Here is a 14,854-nt window from a genome sequence, read left to right as displayed (position 1 = left end):
TTCAGGAAGAACAAATCAGACTTAGAAGAAATACAACCAGAATGCTCCTTAGCAGTGAGGATGGTGAGACTTGGGCTTGCTTACTTGGGACACATTATCGGGACAGACCAATCACTAGAAAAGGACACCATGGTTGGTAAAATAGAAGGTCAGCAAAAACGAAGGAAATTCTCAATGAGATAGATTGACACAATGGCCACAACAATCCACTCAAGCATACCAACGATGAGGAAGATGCCCCAGGACCAGGCAACATCTCCTTCTGTTATACGTCCATTGCGATGGGTCAGAGCCAACTTGATGGCAGTGAACACCAACCACCCTTCAGGGAGGGGATTCTCAGTGTTTCTCTCATGCTTACACTCAGCGTCAGGCACTGGAAGCTGCAGCTTCAGTTGCAAAAGGGCACAAAAGCCATTAAAGTAATCACCAAAAATCTTGGTTCTTGCTTGGGTTGTGAGTTCTCAGCTTATCGAGGGGAAAGATGCTCACCGAGGATCGCACATTCTGCACCAGCATTGCAGAGTAAATTACAACTCTGTCTTTTTTTTTTTTTAAAAGGCAGCATGCCCAGGACAGTATACTAATCCCATACAGAAGTTTCCTACCAGAGGTGGGTGAGGTGGATTTACCTTGAAGCTAATGAAGCTTAAGTTTCAGGACCTCTAACCAGTATGGGCCCCTAGAAGGCCCTATGCCCAATTTATATTTATAATATAATATATAAAATTTATATTACTAACTTTATATTCTTTTCTGCAAAGAAAGTCCCCAAAGAGTATAAGCTTCATGTTCCACAAAACCTGGACCAGGTCCTTTTATTGCCATTGCCGATTTTCAGTTCTCTGCTAGCTGATTGCCCAAATTTCACCTTTATCCATAGATAAATCTTGCTCTCAGAAGTACAGTTAACTATTTTCTCAGTTGCCCACTGGTTCTTTTGTTTTAATATTAAATTTTTAATCAACTTGCAAGGCAACAGGACTTTCTGTGAGTAGCCCTGATTTGTCCCTGCTGGTAGGATTTTTGATAAAGAGAACAGTGGCTAGGACCGGTGCTTTGCATCAGACTGAGAATATGTTGCCTTCTGCAAGCACTCAAAGGGGTGTAGGAACTAGAGAAGGGGCGTTCCAGTAAATGAGGCCTCCCCATCTTTCCTGAGACAAATCTTGTCTTTGGCCCTCACTTTTCCATGAAATGAAACTCTGAGACATAAAATACAATTATATTCATACATAAATGAAATATACCTTTTTCTCACTTAACAATAACAACATGGTTAGGTTCCAAAGACCAAGTCATTAGGTAAAATTGGTGTTATGTGAAAATGGAGGATGACCACATCAAATCACAAAATGGAGGATGACTACATCATTACATAACTGCCAAGTTACATCATTACATAACTACCAAACCACTGAGAATCACGGACCAGCCAAGCTGACATGTAAGCTTAAATCATCAAAGCAAGTGTTACTCTTGCCTTGCACCTCGGTGTTCAACTGCCAGATGTATGTCGTTAATGCACAAAATAGTCAGATAGTAAATTTTTTACTATTGTCATAAATGCAAAATGTTGGATAACAAGATAGTCAATAAGTGAGGAGAAAGTGTAAATATTTCAAAGCCACACATGAAAGATTTGGGGGTTAATTGTACCTCTCAGCTCTATTAGTGATGATAATTGGAAACTGTTGGAGTTTTTTTTTTTTAACTGAGTTTCTAAATATTGACAGTTTGATTACCTTATTTTTTTTTCTGGGAAGTTTTTATCTTTTTTATTTGTTGGCTTTTCCAGGCCAAGAAAACACAATGTAAGGAGTTTAATCTCCAAGGTTGAGCTCTGCCTTTCAGAAATCCTTTCACTCTAACCTGATAGCCCCATAAATGGTATGTGGCCAGGGTTTTATTCTAGTTACTGTATATTTAACAGAATAAACAAATGCTTAAGGATTTAATATTTTTCTTCAGAGATTGTTTTATGCCCTTTTGAAAGTCATCTTTAACTTTAATTTCAGAAAAGTAGGAACCCAGAGACAGGATGCTAATAAACATATTTACTCAATTAAGGGATCAATTCTTCATTTATTATCAATATATTTTAATTAATAAGAGAAGAGGAAATTCTTACTAGCCAAATAGTATTTCTTAGAGCTGAAAATTTACTATTCTCCATGGAGTTCTACAGGAAAGTTTGGACTTTTTTTCCTGAAGTAGGAAGTAATCAGTTTTTCAAGAAGAAATGTCCCTTTAACAGGCCAGTTCTCTATAGTCCCAGAGGGTGGGCCAAAACTGTCAAAGGCAGATCGGTTTTAAAAAATCAGTTTACATCCTTTAAGATGTAAAAGAATACCTTAGTAAGTCCTACTTTCATTGAAATACGTTCCTACATTTCTCATAATACTATAATTTACATATAATACCATAAATTATTTTCCTTGATAATTCATAGCTGGCTCTGGGTTTCATTCTTTGGTTCTCAAACAGAAGGATTCTGAAAAGAGTTTATACGCACAGAAAAACTGTAAGTAAATTCAAAGTTATCGAAATCAGTTGCTGTCGATTCAATGTCAACTCATGGTGACCCCATATGTGTCACAGTAGGTCTGTGCTCCATAGGGTTTTCAGTGGTTGATTTTCAGGAAGTAAATCATCAGGCTTTTCTAAGGCAGCTCTGGTTGGACTCAAGCCTCCGACATTTCCGGTTGGCCAAGTGTGTTAGCCATTTGCACCACCCAGGGACTCCAAAGTTATCAAAGGCTGATTGCTATCACAGGTGAATTTTTAGACATTCAGCACCTGCTCCTAAGGGTAACCTTCAACAGTTAAATGAGTTTCTCTTGTCATCTACCTCCATTTGTGCCAGCCAGGTGTTTGACCAACATCAGAAACAACAGAAAGGTGAGGAGGAGGACGCTCTGTGGGTGACAATACCACTCCAGGTAGCGTTCACTCTGCGACACGTGGTTTATTTACCATCACCCCTGAGATAAGAAAGCAGCATGCAAAACACCTGTGTCAGAGAATAAAACAGCAAACGTCTTTTTTAATTGTCTCAATCATTCTCATACTTCTGCTCTCTGTGGCAGATATTCACGATATGTGACAGGAAGTTCTGGGTTTAGGGGTCACAAGTTTATTGCCAATTGCAATAGAATAAAAGGAGAAAGGGGGGTTTATTCATTATGGAAAGAAAATGTCTTAAGGTCCCGTATGAGTAGCGTCTCCCAGCTGAGATACTCCTCTTTTTTTTTGTTTGGTTTCAGAAAGCACACTGAGACTTGGCTCAGGTGAGGAGCAGAAATGAGAGCCCTCTGAGTTTTAGTTATTTTTAAAAAGGCAGCATTGCTTCTACTCACACTACGATACCTATATTGTAAAGTTCACTAATGGAAGGAAAATTTTCTTTAACTTTTATGGTCCTTTGTAGTTACAGATATAATTTTCTTTGTAAACATGTTGACTAAATTTAACAGTTTATAGAAATAAAGACTCATCTGTATGATGGGATTCTAAAGTGTAATAATGTATCAAAATATGCAAGACTGTTCTTTCTTCTCATGCATAAAATACTCATCCCAGCATCCTTTTTTTATTCTTTTGAAACTCTACACAAAACTGCAGATGTCTTCCTTGACTCCTGCACACTGAGGGAAATGGAACTTCATGTAATCAGTTCTATAAGTATTTTTCACAAAGCTGACATACCACGTGAGACGAGGTTCTGGCCAGCCTGACACCGAGCAGTGCAATTTTACATTCTCCTTCTCCCACACAGTATGCGAACGAGGCTTAATGGTGAACTCAGGAGCGTGAAGAAGGCTATCTTCGTTCAGCTTTTTATGATACGCCTCGGTTTCTTCCAACTGGAAAAAAAAAATTACCACACTACTACTAAACCGAAACAACCTGTGCTACTTAAATGTCGTTGTTGGGTGCCATCAAGTCAATGCCAACTCCTAGCGACTGCATGTGACAGAGTAGAACTGCCGCAGAGGGTTTTCTTGGCTGCAATCTTACGGAAGCAGACCACCGGGTCTTCTTACTATGGAGCCACTGGGCGAGTTTGAACTAGCAACTTCTGGTTAGCAGCCGAGGGCTTAACCATTTGTGCCTCCAGGGCTTCCACCTAAATAACAAATATAAACCGAACTTATTTTTCCATTTGGAGCCTTGTTTTTGCAGCTAGACAAAATGCACTCCCCTCCTCCCTTTTTGAAGCACATGTAATTATTTAATACCTAACATTCTAAGTTTAAGCAATATTTCTTAAGGTTCTTAAAATATACTCCCTGGAGTTTAAAACTACTAGGCTTCCCTTTCTTTGACCTATACATTTTAATGTCTTCTCTCCTTATTGCATTTTGCTTCTCCACAAAACCACATATTTCTAAACTTGAAACAAATAAATTTATATCTACACACACACACACGCACAACCTGTTCCATGCATTTCCATTTTTGTAAGTTATATTAACTTGTCTTTTCTTACTGTTTTTCTCAGCGACAGCTGTTCTGCCTTTTCTCGAATTGCAACTTTCCTTGACTTCTTCTCAAAAGCTTCCTCTTGCTGAAGAGTGGATGTGGACTGTTTGGATACCATGGACTGCTTGGATGCTATCGCCTGTTTGGATGCTGTCGCCTGCTTGGATGCTGTCGCCTGTTTGGATGCTGTCGACTGTTTGGATGTCGTGATTCCTTCTTCACTAGCAAGAAGATTCCTCTGGGCTATATACGCAGCAGCTTCTTTAATTCTTTCTTCTTCCGTATCTGTAATTCCACTGATATGCGCTTGGCTAAAACATAATAAGAACAAAATATGGATACTGTGGATGGCACTGATAAGACTACCCTGTTTTACCAAGTTCAATGTACCAGACCTCCAACATAGTATACTTTGCCCAAATAAAACCTGACAGAAAAACATGGTAGATCAGGAGCAAACTCTTCACATTCAAAAGTTAACGTTAACACCGATAATAATAATAACAACAATGATAACACCTACTATGTCACTGGTGCTGTGCCAAGTGCTTTTTAACATGTTGTTGTTAGCTGCCAAATCAGCCAGTTATCTCATTTAATGCTCACAACAACCCCCTGTGGTAAATTGTCTCATTTTTATTTTACGTATGTAGTAATTCAGAGAAGTTACATAACTGGCTGGAGATCACTGTACTCGTTTGCTTAGTGCATTTAAATATAATTTAGTTTACAATAAGAGATTAAAGTTGTGACTACCTTTCAAGAAAAGATGATATTGTAAGATGAGACATAGTTTTTGTGCTTTAAAGCCTGTGATCCTGACATATGACTGTGTACTTGACCTGGATGCTATAATCCAACAGACGTACTGCATTGCGCAGAACTGTTGCATAGAAAAATAAGTTCCAGATTTTCACAAGATTCTTATGCCTACTGTTTTCTTTCTAAGATAACAGAGGTTGTGTGTATGTTGTATGTGTGTGTGAGTGTATATATAACAATCCTCATCTGTATTTGCATATAGCTATGAAACAGTCAAGCCTGCAATCAAAGTAGTAACATTTATAAAAGTCATCTGTCTTTATTGGTTATTGATGATGATGGCAAGTGAGAGACAGGAGGTAACATCTAAAAGTGTTGTCCCCTAACATAGTACTTTATAATAGAATTTTCACTGTGATTTGTTAATGCTGTTAAAAATAGATTATTTTTAATCTTTGTTTTGAACCCTATCAGATGGTTCAGTAAGGGAGTATATTAATCATACTGAAGATTCGCTTGAAATTCTGAGTCTTCTCAGGCCTTTTAACGCAGAATTGCCCATTTGCTTTTCTTAGAGAGGAGTGCTTCCAAACGTACGTAAGCGAACACTGCTGTTGTACATGCAAATGCCTGGCCTTCTGATGAGGAAGAGGGTTCCACACTTGCTATAAGGCTGGAATTTCTCCTGGAATATTACTAGAACAGTGGGCAGACAAGATGAGTCAACTTTCTTTCTTACTAAATTTAGTGAGTAAATTTTAATTTCTTTCTCCTTACATTTGTCTTCCCAAATATTAATAGGGAAGTCCCTACTAATGAAATCAGTAATATATTCACTAGTCAATTTAGCAAAAAAAAAAAAAAGTAAGATGGGAGGTGTTTAGCTTAGTGTCCTAGCATAATTAGCTCTCACCTTTTTTTCTGGAATGAGATAGGAAATAAATGAATACAAAATAAACCATTGTGAGAATTTGTTTGGAATTCTCTACAGCAGTCAATATACGGTGTAGACAAAGCTGTGGAATATGATTCAATATGTACAATAGTTGATCATATCCAGTGCTAGTCTTGCGCCAAGCTGAGACAATGCTAAGTGAGAGAACTTTAAGTCTGACCTCACACTGCTTCCAACAACAGATACCCTGGCATAGCTCTAGAGGGCAGGGGGGATTCATGGCCTCCTTGCCTCTTCCATATAGAAATAACTGAACTTCAAAACTCTAATTACGTATTTCACGTGAGAACTTGAGCACATTTTTAAACACATCTGTTGGACCTAAGCTAGCAAGCATATTTCCCTTTAAGTAAATATAAATATACGTCATTAGTAACTCTTCTATAACCTGAGCACAGAGCAAGAATCTGATGTGACATGTTGACAAAAGTACACTGCTACAAATTAAAAACAAATAAATGCATATACCTCCCCAGCACTCTGAATAGCACTGATGGTCTCAACTCCAAACCTGTCACCTGCAGGGCCAGTTTCTTTCCCATCCTCCTTGTCTTAGGCTGTTAATACTGTCAACGCCCAACACCGTAATAGAACATATGAAACTGGGTCCGTACAAAAAATAGAGGAGAACCGTAAACGAAACCCATAAGATCAATTTTCTCTCACATTTTATTTTACCAGAGGTTATTTTGTATATTATCATTTCTTGAGACTGGCCTGGGAGAGCCGGAATGGTTGGTTTGGTGGGGAAAGATCCGGGAGAAGACATGAAGAGTGCATGTAGGCTAATGCTAAGTTGATGTGGTTCTTAAATGATTTTTTTAAAACAGAGAGAAACAAAGCAGAAAATAATAATATTTTATTCTTCTAACTTAGCCATCTCTTATAATGACTACTTGCATATATAAACTAACTTTGTAAAGAATCTAAGTCTGGGCCATCCTAATCATTCCCTTCTGTTTGCAGTGATGCTGGGTGATGGCAAAGACTTCTGAAGGGATCCCTTTTCATAATTAACACATCCGTTCAGTGCAGGGTCCTGGGCTTCCTTAGATATACAGTGTGTATACAGGGCCCAGTACATAGTAGGTGCTCAATAAATGTTAGTTATTATTAGTCATCATCTACTCTGACAACATTCATTTCCGACTTTCAAATAATCAAACCCAGGAAGAGAAAGCAGCACACCGTCCTGAGAAAATGGGCACCATGTAGTCGCTGGGTACATTCTCTTTCTCCTCTGCAGAAAGGAGGCTCTTCTTGGCTCTCTTTGCTTTGGAACTCAACTTGGATGAATAATCTTCTAGCAGCAGACTGGAATCTGTAAGTCTGAAATAAAACCCCTCATGTTAGACAATAACAAAAAAATGCATTTCAAATATTCAGCAGCTTGACCAAGGCAAAGTCATAGAAGCCTCCTAGACACATTCAAACACCTTGAGGGATTGAGTTACTGGGGCCGAAGGCTGGGGACCACAGTCTCAGGGAACATCTAGGTCAACTGGCATAACATAGGTCATAAAGAAAATGCTCTACACCCTGTTTTGGTGAGTAGCATCTGGGGTCTTAAAAGCTTGCAAGTGGCCATCTAAGATACATCTATTGGCCCCATCAGAGCAAAGGAGAATGAAGAAAACCAAAGACACAAGGGAAGTAACAGTCCAAAAACTAATGGATCACATGAACCACAGCCTCCACCAGCCTAAGCTCAGAAGAAGCAGATGGTGCCAGACTACTACCACTGACTGCTCTGACAGGGATCACAATAGAGGGTCCTAGGCAGAGTGGGAGAAAAATGTAGAACAAAATTCAAATTCACAAAAAAAGACCAGACTTACTGGTCCAACAGAGACTGGAGGAACCCCTGAGACTATGGCCCCCGAGTACCCTGCTAACTCGGCACTGAAGCTACTCCCAAAGTCCACCTTTCAGTCAAAGATTAGACAGGCCTATAAGACAAATAATAACACACATGAGGAGCCTACTTCTTAGTTCAATCAAGTAAACAAGACCAAATGGGCAACACCTGGCCAAAAGCAGAGACGAGAAGGCAGGAAGGGGCAGCAAACCTGGATAAATGGACACGGGGAACCTGGGGTTGAAAGGGAAAGGGGAAGAGTGCTGACAGGATGCAGGGATTACAACTAATGTCACCAAACAATTTGCGTATAAATTTTTGAATGGGAAACTAATATACACTGTAAACTTTCACCTAAAACACAATAAAATTTTAAAAAATAAGTAAAATATTCAGAATACTGATAAATGGAAGTTTTTACTTGAGAGGTTTTGCAGACTCCTAGATCCTACTGCTATAATTATCTTCCATCTTTAGAATTAAAGGGGAGTCAGAAAGACCTTGTAGTGCACGCTAAAACCCGTTGCTGTTGAGTCGATTCCAACTCATAGCGACCCTATAGGACAGAGCAGAACTGCCGACGGGGTTTCCAAGGAGTGGCTGGTGGATGCAAAGTGCCAGCCTTTTCCTTAGCAGCTATAGCTCTTAACCACTGCACCACCGGGACTCCACTGCACTCTAAATAGGAACAAAAGAAGAATCGGTCTATAAAAAGGTCATGGCTTCCCCGCCCCTCCCAACGCTTCAAAGGAAAAGAGCAGTGCTTTTTATAACAGCCCAAATATCTGTGCTGTTAAGCTAAGATGAGGAATTTAGGCAGTCTGTATAAATGGGTTTGATACATGGTACATCCAAATCCCTCCGGGGGATTGTTAAGAATGCAGATTTTTTTCTGAATAAGGGTGGAAGATTCTGCACTTTCTAACCGGGAGCCCAGGTGATTCTGAAGCAGGGGCTTTCAGCGTGCACGTTGAGACACGTTATGTGGTGTAGACAGAGTCCACCGTTAAAGGAACTCTGGGCTTACCTCCACAGAATTAATGTACGTCATGTGAACACGAGCATCGGGTGAGTCAGAGAATTACAGGGTGTGATAAGGGGACGCAAAAATCCATCTATGCACGCTTGTGCAAATGTACATTTTGAGGTATTTAATATAGAAGCCTGGGTGGCCCAGTTTTTGACCAGGTGTTACCCTAAAGTTAAAGTTGGAACCCACCCAACAACTCTGTGCAAGAAAGGCCTGCAAACTGCTTCCTCAAAGATTATAGCCAAGAAAACCCTACGGAGCAGTTTTACTCTGTAACACATGGGGTCGCTGTGAGTCAGGGGCCGACTCAACGGCAGCTAATGACAGCAGTGTTCTTATAAACCAAAAAATGTGCTATTGGGATAAGAAACATGAGAGCAGAGATCACACCTAAAGAAAAAAGACTGACAAAGCTAAAATATAGTCTTTAAAGTTCTTGGCTTCTTTCCAAAAATTGCATTTTCATATAAGCATATCAAATTTTGCATAACCTTCAGGAGCCGACTGGAGTCATTGCTGCACTCCAGGTTCAGAGCCCAGTTCTACCCAGCAGGGAAGGTTTCTAGCAACAGGGGAGCTCTGCACTGTCCTTGTAACTTTTCTACTATGATAATTAAAAAAAAAAACAAAAAAAACCCGTTGCTGTCTAGTCGATTCTGACTCATAGCGACCATATAGGGCAGGGTAGAACTGCCCGATAGGGCTTCCAAGGAGTGCCTGATGGATTCAAACTGCCGACTTTTTGGTTAGCAGCTGAGCTCTTAACCACTGCACCACCTATAATAAAAAGTTTAATGTAAAGAGATAAAAGCTCCTGGTCTAGAGAAACGTTGAAAAGAAAATGAAGACTGTGAGTGGGGTGAATGGGAAATGCCATCTGCCCAGTTGAAAAAGACAAATGCATGCCATCCAGACCTGGCTACTTGTTCATCTTTGAAAATCATTTGGGAAACCAAACGGGGTCACCAAGATCAAAACAGGAAGTCAGCCAAACATATAAAAAATATATATATACCTATTACAAAATGGACATACAGCGATGAAGGGAAACGTGTTCTCTGCCTAACCAGTAGCATCAGTAATTCAGGGAACTGTGGAGCTCACACGGGCTGTGGGCACCATGGTGCTGGCAATAGTCTTTGACCTTCAGACTGGAGCAATGGAAGTGACAAATCTCTTCCTCACACACGGTCTACCCATCTTCCCCAGGGTGAATATCTAGCTCTAATCCTATGATCAGCATTAAATCTAAAGTTTAGAACCTTAAATGTAAGCTCAGGGATTGGTTACCAATTGGAAGCCTTAGTGACATTTGTTCCTGGCTGGCTGTTACAGGCACTAGCAAAATGACTACATTCTATACCCCCGGCAGGTCACAAAGTACACACCGTGCTTATACAGGTCTAAGTTTAAAGCGTATTTTCCTTCACTCCTTCATGCCATTACTATCACACAAAATAAAATAAAATTACGGAGCTGAAGAGTTTCATTTTTTCTATTCTAGAACATTCATATTTTCTAATTTCTCTCCTGTTTTTCTGGTTTTGCTCTTTCCTCTTTCATTCTAGCTGTCTACAATCATATTCTCATGAACTCACATCTTTAATGTTTATTTACAATAAAAACAACTATGGATTGTCACTTTTTTTGTTATGTTGTTGTTCCTTTTTCTGTCATTTTTCCTTTAGTACAAATCTTAAGATTGATGCAGTTATTATACAGAACATGCCAGAATGTGGTTATTCCATTCCCACAGGTAAAGGACAGCAGCTGATTTTGAATAGCTGAATTTTTTGATAGAGATTCACAGCATTATCACCTGTTTCCACCTCGAATTTCATTAGCTAGCAATAGCAAAAGAAACTAAATCAAAGTAATACAGAGCTTGAAGGAACTGACTCTGTAATAAAGTAATTGCTTATTTGAAGAATAACTATCAATAGTCTATTTCACTATGATCCTTCAACACTGAAGTCCAACATTTTCTGCTAATCAAATTTTAAAGTTGAATAATGTTTTTAAAAGAGTTAAAATAGAATATGCAAATTTTGAACGTCTTTGAACTTAAAGAGCTAAAAGAGGGCCTATGAATCTTTCAGACTTTCAGTTCTTTTGAAATTAATCCTCTAATAGCTCAGTTTCTGAGTAGATGCTAAGCTGGATATGTATGGACATGTTAACACTACTTCTAATGTCCTTTAGGCACTCAAATCTTGAAACTTTTTGAGTTCTAAGCCACTAATGAAGTTAAGCAATAGATACAGATTGATTTGTGTGTGCACGCATGTGTCTGTGCCAGTGTCCAGGGGCATCTTTTTGTACTTTGCTACTAATTGTGCTATGCCTCCGTTGGTATGTCTAGAGTCAGTAGGTTTAAAATTAACATCCTGGTTTGTGACGTCATGGCACCTATCACCAGCAACAGCACAGAGAATGGATGTCAAGTACAGAAAGCACTCTGGAAATAGGCCAGGAACTCAGAAATAGACTCACATCTCTGTCCAATTCAAATATTGGACAGAAAAAAAAATACCACCTTCTGCTCTTAAAACTACATAATAAGCACAACAGAATAAGCAAGAAAAAGCCACTCATAGACTTCCAGAGATGAAGAGATCACAGAGATCTTGACATTAGGCCCCTCAGTTTACAGATGCAGAAACCAAAGCTGAGAGACTCCTCACAGTTCACCCTTGTTCACACAGCAAGCTGGTGGTTGAATTCAGACTAGCACCCATTTCAGATTGGTGTTCTTTCCACTATACCAGCGGTTTCCAATTTTTGTGATTGAGTACTCTCGAAAAACAAAAATGGGGGCATGCCCCCAATATATGCATGTATTTGTATGTATTAAAAGCTCTATAAATATTCTTGCTTAATAAAAAATTCAGTATGTAGAAAATAGTTAAAGAACAAATCCTATTTAAAAAAATAGAGGTACTAATATTTCTTCTTAAACCTCCATGCTTTTGCCTTCATGCAGCCCCAACTTCAGAAACCATACACCATGTCACATTGTCCCTAAGGACTTTGACATTGATTGACTATTACTGAATTTATTCACATAAATTGAGGTTGTGAAATCATCACAGTCCCAGTTGAAAATAAAGCATTAAAAAAAGAAAACAAGCATTGAAAAACTCAGTAGCCTTTATATAAAGTAAAATGCTGGTTACTTAAAATTATGTTTATAATCACTATACAATTTTGGGAAATTGTCCCAGGTTCCCAGGATGAATAAATTTATTTATACTCCTGTTCAGGAAAATGCAGGATCTGCTTGATGGCTATACTACTTTCTGAGCATATTCTGACAGCCTATCAGTGCACTTCAGAAAAATGAAGAGTCTTTGCTGACTATGCTCCTAAACCCAGCATCACCAGTCCCGTATGCTCACAGTTAGAATGCACTTGCTGGTCTCCCTTCCTGTCTGTGACCACTCAAGGAGAGGGCTGGTCTCGGTCATCTCAGTATCCTCAGCCCTGTGACCAGTGCCTGAGGCTGCTCAGTAAAAGTTGATGGAATGAAGTGAAATTAGGATTTATCCTCCTGTAATCTTTTTTTTTTTTTTTAAATCATACCCTAGTTGTGATTCTCAACCCTAGCTTCACATCAGAATTGGCTGAAAAGCTTCGAAATGTGACCAGTGCAGAGGCAGGACTTCCAGTGGGGTGGAAAGAGTAGCTTGATGGTGTCTCTCCCCAAAAAGCAATTATAAAACCAGGCACAATTGCCAAAAACAACCCATTTCAGTAAGGAAATATTTGGAAACCAAATATCAGATAGAGGTTTAATATCCAGAATATATAAATAACTGCTATAACTCAACTGGAGCCCCAGTGGTGCAGTGGTTAAGAGCTTGGCTGCTAACCAAAAGGTCAGCATTTCGAACTCACCGGCTGCTCCTTGGAAACCCTATGGGGCAGTTCTACTCTGTTCTATAGGGTCACTACGAGTTGGAATTAACTGGACGGCAGTGGGTTTTTTTCAATAACTCAACTACAAAAGACAAACAGCTCATTTAAAAAATAGGCAAAGGACTTGAATATACATTTCTCCAAAGAAGATATACAAATGGCCAATACCCATATGAAAAGATGCTCAACATCATTAGTTATTAAACCAAAAAACCAAAACTATCAGCAGGTTCTGACTCATAATAACCCTGTGAGACAGAGCAGAACTGCCCCACAGGGTTTCCAAGGAATGCCTGGTGGATTCGAACTGCCAATCTTTCGGTTAGTAGTTGTAGCTCTTAGTCACTGTGCTACCAGGGAAATGCAAATTAAAACCACAACGAGATACAACTTCACACCCAGTAAGATGGCTATTACCAAAAAAAAATTAAAATAGTGAGTGTTGGCAAGGATGTGGAGAAATTAAATTTTCTCTTACAAAACTTTGTTACATCCAGTCATACAAACATTCAGCTTTTAACAATCTGTTCTGCTTATCTACTAAAAAAAGAAAAAAAAATAACAAACAAAATCCCCTAAATAAGCCAACCCATTCATGGCTCTGCAAATCAACCAAAGACATACATTACTAAGAAGTGGTTATTCATATAAAACTATTGACCTTCAGGTGAGAACAGTGGGAGTCTGTGTGGCATTCTCGGCTTCTCTCACCTCCCACGCCTGGCTCCTTTGGTGAGGTAGGGCCAGCGGGGTGGGAAAAGGTGTGAAGACCAATGGGTCTCCTGCCAGAGGGGCTGGATTTGGTGCAGAGCATGAACAAGTCCCATAAGCAGCAGCAACCTAAGTGCAAGCAAATGAGGAAGAGTAGCAGCTCTGCCAGTGTGAGGTTGTGATCACGTTACGGCAAGCAACAGATTGGCAGACCCACCAAAAATTTACCAGGAGGATCTGGGAAATAAGACAGTCAATGGGGGCCTTCATATGCTCTCCACACACGTGTGCAGGAAAAACTGGAGAAGGCCAAGCTACCCACACACCTTTGGCTGGCTGGGAGCTCGCACACACACAGAGGACACACAAGAGAGCCCGGACCCACTGCCGTCGAGCCGACTCCAACTCTTAGCAGTAAGCCTGCAGGACGGAGCAGAACTGCCCCACAGGGTTTCCAAGGCTGCAGTGTTTCCGGAAGCAGACACATCTGTTTCCCATGGAGCGGCTGGTGGGTTCAAACTGCCAACCTTTCAGTTAGCAGTACAGTACTTCACCACCGTGCCACCAGGGTTCCCAGGAGAGCCTCGAGGTAAGAAAAACCAGGACTTCCTTCAGAGCTACCTAAACTTTAAATGCTCTCTCCAACACACACACACACATCCGCTGGCAGAGGGTGGAAACTTTATTGGCTTGAGATGTTTGAACACAACCTCTGAGCAATCATAGTCTGACCATTAACCTATACAAGCACAGTGTGATTCCTGGGAATCCAGGGTTAAAAATGAGGACAAAAATTTAAAAAAGCAGAACTAAACAAAGACATCCGCAACCACACATTGCAAAGGAAACAGATCCTACAAATATGTCCAGGCAAGTTAATAAACAAAAACAAAACAAACAAAAAAATGCACCATATTAATAGAATAAAAAACATTATTATTCCAATAAAAAACCAAACCAGTGCCGTCGAGTCAATTCCGACTCATAGCGACCCTATAGGACAGAGCAGAACTGCCCCATAGAGTTTCCGAGGAGCACCTGGCAGATTCGAACTGCCAACCCTTTGGTTAGCAGCTGTAGCACTTAACCACTATACCACCAGGTCATGAGTCGGAATCGACTCAATGGCACTGGG

General features: G+C 39.9%; 1 protein-coding gene across 3 annotated transcripts in view; it reads right to left on the bottom strand.

Moving 5' to 3' along the window:
- The window catches only part of MYOM1 (myomesin 1), a 198,456-nt gene that overhangs the window by 136,273 nt on the left and 47,329 nt on the right, over positions 1–14,854 (bottom strand). For all 3 annotated transcript variants that reach the window (XM_023543963.2, XM_064294689.1, XM_064294688.1), the window contains exons 3-5: positions 7,391–7,531; positions 4,493–4,796; positions 3,709–3,866 (exon numbers count right to left, since the gene is read on the bottom strand). In XM_023543963.2, the coding sequence (XP_023399731.2) occupies positions 3,709–3,866; positions 4,493–4,796; positions 7,391–7,531 (603 nt within the window). The remainder of the gene's footprint in view (positions 1–3,708; positions 3,867–4,492; positions 4,797–7,390; positions 7,532–14,854) is intronic.

The sequence above is a fragment of the Loxodonta africana genome, chromosome 11 (genome assembly GCF_030014295.1).
Source record: "Loxodonta africana isolate mLoxAfr1 chromosome 11, mLoxAfr1.hap2, whole genome shotgun sequence".
Taxonomy (NCBI): Eukaryota; Metazoa; Chordata; class Mammalia; order Proboscidea; family Elephantidae; genus Loxodonta; species Loxodonta africana.
Note: the sequence above shows the minus strand (reverse complement) of the source record. Positions and strands in the feature narration are given on the sequence as shown.